Source organism: Plasmodium cynomolgi, chromosome 8, assembly GCF_000321355.1.
Source record: "Plasmodium cynomolgi strain B DNA, chromosome 8, whole genome shotgun sequence".
Lineage (NCBI taxonomy): Eukaryota > Apicomplexa > Aconoidasida > Haemosporida > Plasmodiidae > Plasmodium > Plasmodium cynomolgi.
Window position 1 is genome coordinate 223,922 of NC_020401.1, and position 5,162 is coordinate 229,083.

General features: G+C 46.6%; 1 protein-coding gene across 1 annotated transcript; it reads right to left on the reverse strand.

The window, feature by feature from the left end:
- Positions 1-529: 529 nt before the first annotated feature.
- PCYB_081360 (hypothetical protein) lies at positions 530-3,895 on the reverse strand (the record flags this gene model as incomplete). Its single annotated transcript, XM_004221874.1, has 2 exons — positions 530-2,154; positions 2,380-3,895. 2 exons carry the CDS (start codon positions 3,893-3,895, stop codon positions 530-532), a joined length of 3,141 nt encoding a protein of 1,046 aa, XP_004221922.1.
- Between the last annotated feature and the right edge of the window lie 1,267 nt (positions 3,896-5,162).

Here is a 5,162-nt window from a genome sequence, read left to right on the forward strand (position 1 = left end):
AAAATATAAACAAAGGATGCAACTTTATAAACAGGCAGGAAAAGGATAAAGGTGGGGGAAGAACAAATTTGCAAAAGGGTACCCTATGCAAGTGCGCATATATTGTGCATATAAATATAAGACGCTGATGCACTGGGCCTGAGGGAGGGAGGGGGGAGGTTCATAGGCACATGCAAATACGTAGATATTGCCTACTCGTAACCCTAATTGGCATGCTGTGTGTGAAGTGCGCAAAATGGGGAAAAGCAAAAGCACAAGACAAAGCGCCCGTCCAATGCACGGCGAGCTCACAAATAGAGGACCTCTCCACCCCCCCTTCCTTGACAGTTTTTATTTTAAAAAAAAAAAAATGGATTACCCTTGGGGCTGATCTTCATTTGTGCCATGGGCATCACCTCTGTTCCGATCACCATCACTGCCTCTTTCTTTCTCCTTTCCATTCGTCCTACCCTCGCCAACACGGTTCCCCTCGTTCAGGTGCATACAGTCCCGCTCTAGGTTATTTTTTAGAAAATTGGCCGTGTTTCGCTCATTGATTCCTGTGGATTCCGCGTGGGCTGCACTTTTGGTTGCCCCCCCCCTCAGGGGCATTCGCCTCGCTCGCACCGCTAGCATCGTTCCCACCGCTCGCCACATTCGCCACATTATCCCCGTTTTCCTCTAAACCGACGCCCTCACTTGCGTCATGCTCCTTTTCGCCCCTCTTTTTATCCTTGCCATCGTAACCTTTTAGCCAGTGCAGTCTATCGAACAGGTACTTTTTCACTGTGCTTTGTTTTTTCTGACTATTCCTGGCGTCCGCTGCCTCTTCTGCTACCTCTCCTGCTACCTCCTTTGCTACCTCTTCCGCTGCCGCTTCCCCCGGTGCACGCGAGCTGGGCGCACCTCCGACACTGTCCTCCTCAACGCCGTTACAAGAGCTAAAATTATTCCGCCCATCCACATGCTGGCTGTTCTTCGACTTCTTCCTCAAATTCTCCTTTTCGACGTCACTCTCCTTGCACTGCCCCGAGCTGTTGTTGCTGTTGCTTCCGTTACTATACGCTGAACTAACTTTCTCGTAAATTCTCTTTTCGTTTTTCTTAGATGCACTCTTAACGCTTCCGCTTCGGCTTTCCTTGTCCTTAGGGTTACTACTACTGCTGTCCTTTACACTGGGCCTACTAGAACAACCATCTCTTTTTGCACACGAATCCCCAAGTGTGGCATCTCCCATGGGATCCTCCTTCCCCTTATCCTTACAGGTGGCACCATTCGTTCGATTAGCATCAACCACGCCAGTGATGCTCGTGGAAGAAGAAGGCCCTTCATCATACTGCACGTTGCAACTCTTATCCATATTTCTAGGTACACTTTGACTGACGGGACCCCCTGCATCTAGGTCTCTTTCCCTGCATCCGTTTTCACTTAATACGCCATCCACGAATCCTCTTTCCTGCTGAGGGGAATCATTTCCCCCACTAGTCACGTATGCATGTGCAGCATTCATAAAAGCAGAGGTCTCAAATCCGTCGACTCCCAAGTCTAATGGGTTCGCCGGGTCGGTCCCGGTCGTACGCTCATGCTCGGTCGTCCTGCTAATCTTCGTCGACCTCATCACCCCCAATGTTGGATCTCCCATGATGTCTAGACCAACCTCTTGCCCCAAATTAAAACTATTATCAACGTCAAACATCCTAGCTGGGTCGAACATATTATCTATTACGTTGAGTCCGCTGGGTACGGGTTCGTACCCCCTGCTCCTTACACGTAATCCGTTGGTGTTAATACCTCCTGAATGGTTCTGGTTTGTGTTGCCACTGCTTATGTTATCACTCGAATTATTATTACTACCGGTGTTGTTTCCCTCCTCACCATGGCTCGTGCCGCTCCTGTTCGTGCCGCTCTTATTCGCGCCGCTCCTGTTGGACGCGCTTCCCTCTCCAGTGGGCCCCTCCTCCACGCGACCTTCGCCTGCTCTCTCCTGACCCCATTCATGTACATTTCGGCTATCCGAATTTCTGTTGCTGCTTCTGGCAAACACTTGCGGACCAGAGACAAACCCGCTTCCCCTATTCGTGTCGTTATTTCCAAGTATAAACGTATTGAAAATATTTTGTATAATGCTCTGCGTTTGTGCAGATGCAAAACCTTCAACCATGTTGATGTCGTATTCTTCAGTGAAGGGAATGTACCTCGACCCTCCTTCCTCTGCTCCTGCGCCTGTACCTGCGCCACCGGTTTGCTGTGTTGACGGACCACTCACTTGCGCTGAAGTGCCGCTAACCTGTGTGGTAGTACCGCCAACCTGTGTGGTAGTACCGCCAACCTGTGTGGTAGTACCGCTAACCTGCGTAACGGTGCCATCGTGCCTATTTGCCGACGACGCTACATTCCCACCAGGAAACTCCTCCTTCCCCGATGCACCCTCGTTGTCGTTGTTCCCCTGTGCAGCCTCGCTGTCGTTGTTCCCCTGTGCAGCCTCGTTGTCCTTTTCCCCCTGTGCACCCTCTCTTTCGTTGTTCCCCTGTGAACAGCCATTACTACCTCCACCAACGTCATTTCTGCCAACCGCACTATTACTCACAGAAATATTCTCCACGTTAACACCGTTAGAATTGCTAAACGTATTGTTGCGAGAAATTTCGGAGTTTATTCTTTCCCGTAGTTCCTCCCTCTTACAGTTGTATTCCTGATCATCGGTGGGAAGCTCAAAGCGACAAGTGGGACAAGAATTCCTTTCTTTCAACCACGGAATGATACATGAACAATGAAAAACATGTCGACAACGCTCATTATCTGTTATCCTATGTACCTCATCATTTTCTTTATATTCTTCTCTACATATGGCACATGATTCTAACTCCTCTGCTCTTTCTTTCGTTAATACTTCCACTTTCAAATTTTTGATAATTGCTTCAGATGCTGGTGGGGGTCCATTTCTCGATGGATCACTCTCCATAATTATTGTTAACACTTGATCTAGAGAAATATTGTCGAATGAATTTGTTAGAATATTATCTATGAGGTCATGGAAATTTAATCTGATTGGTGAGTTCAGGGGGATGTTGGTGATGTCAATGGCCCTCGTGATAATTCTGGGACTCCTGGGGTTCCTGCTGGCCCCCCCGCTGGCATTCACGCTGCTGCCATTAGTACCGTTCCCTCCGCTGTCACTGGCGACCCGGCCAACACCTCCGGAACCGCTAACTCCGGAACCGCTAACTCCGGCACCGCTCACTCCGGCACCGCCAACTCCGGTAAACCCGCTAAATCCGCCCAATCCGCTAAATCCACCAAATCCGCCCAAAGCGCCAAACCCGCCAACCCCACTTCCACTATCAGCGCCGCCATTGTTGTATATGTAGTTCCTGCCGAAGAAGACCCTATCCTGCGCATCATTTCGAGGTGCACTATCGGGCATTCCCCCCTCTGCGGCGGGGGTACCAAAGTTGGCGGTAAAATGAATGTCCGCATCCGTAGGTCTCAAATTCGTGTTGAACATCTGCTGATACACATTTCTGAACATCATCAAATCGTTAAAAAAGTTTTCACTCGTCCCGAAGAAGCCGCTGCTATTGCTTCGGTTACCTTGTCTATTGCTTCCACGATTGTTCGCACTGCCCTCCGCGGTGGAACCTCTCCCACCACCACTATCATTCCCCGAAGGAGTGTGTAAATTGTTCGCATAATCGTTGCTAGCACCACCACCTTCTTCGTTCATGTTCCGTCTCTCCCTATTCGAATTAATCGAATGAAAACTCAAGGGGTCATCTTCATCAATTTTCTCCACAAAGCCCACGTGATTACAGCTTTTACATTTTATCTCCCCATCGTATATAATTTCGATATCGCTAGTTCGTTTCACATCTTCACAACTATGACAAAAGTACTCATAATCATCAACCTGATTCATAATAATACAAATGTTTTTCCTTTAATTTGTGTAACAAATGGGAGCTTCTCACACGTTGAACAAAAAAAAAAAAAAAAAAACATGCGACAAGGCTTGCAGTGATGATGATCAGTAAAAAGGGGATGAGCCAAGTGGCAGAAAAAAAAAAAAAAAAAAAAAAAAGACTTGACTCAAATGACACACAAAATATAATGTTTCCTTTTTTTTTTTTTTATATTTCTCCCAGGGGTATACATTCGATGGGTATGCGTGTGTTATGTGGAAAAAAAAAAAATATAACTCACATGTGTTTTTATATGTAAAGGAGGTATACAATACACATGTGCATGTATATACGCAGAAATGTACACACGGGCATTCTCATTTCCCGCCTTCCGCTGGTAATAAAAAAAAAAAAAAAATAGCTGTACGGGTGGCCCCGCGGGAATAAACACATAGGCGATTTAATTCTTCCCTTGCCGTGGAAGTACACGTTCCAAAATTTTGTTAATTCAAAAAAAATTAGATAAAACAAAAAAAAAGGGCGAGGGAAGTACGGGGGGTGGGTTGTATCGCTGTGGTCTTATTTGCAATGTGCAGGTGGATACACGTGCACGCGTGCGCGTGTGGACGTATGGCCGTATGGCCCTTTCGCCGCAAGTCTGCAAGTCTGCAAGTCTGCAGTCCGCCAATCCGCATGACCCTGTGGACACGCAAACGTATGCGCGCAGGCAAATCCGTACGCCCTTATATGCATAAACGTATCATACACAAAGTATCATGCACAAATATCATGCACAAAGGTACGTACATGCATACACGCGCGCGTAATGCGTAAGCACGCTCAAATGAAAATACAGTTGACGCATTTAAAAAAGTGTAAAAACGTATGCACAAAGTATGCGGCGCGTACACGTTCGGGTGAGAAGTGGGGGGGAGGGAACGAAGGAGTCATTACATGTACGTGTCAAACTCGGCGAGCAGCGTGAAAAACCCGTAGTATGGGCGATTAATTATTTCTCACGTAGGAGTAAAAATGAAGAAAAATTAAGCAAAGTGAAGCAAAGTGAAGCAAAGTGAAGCAAAATGAAGCAAAGTGAAGCAACGTGAAGCAAAATGAAACGCAGTGAAACGAAGTGAAACATAAATCAGCTAAACATGCGTGTTTTTCTCTGCTATTTTAAAAAATAACAAAATGAGTAAAACATAACATTACGAAATGTTTCTGCAATGACATATGTACTGCGAACATGTTCACGTAATATTCATGCGATTGTTTTCTATTAAA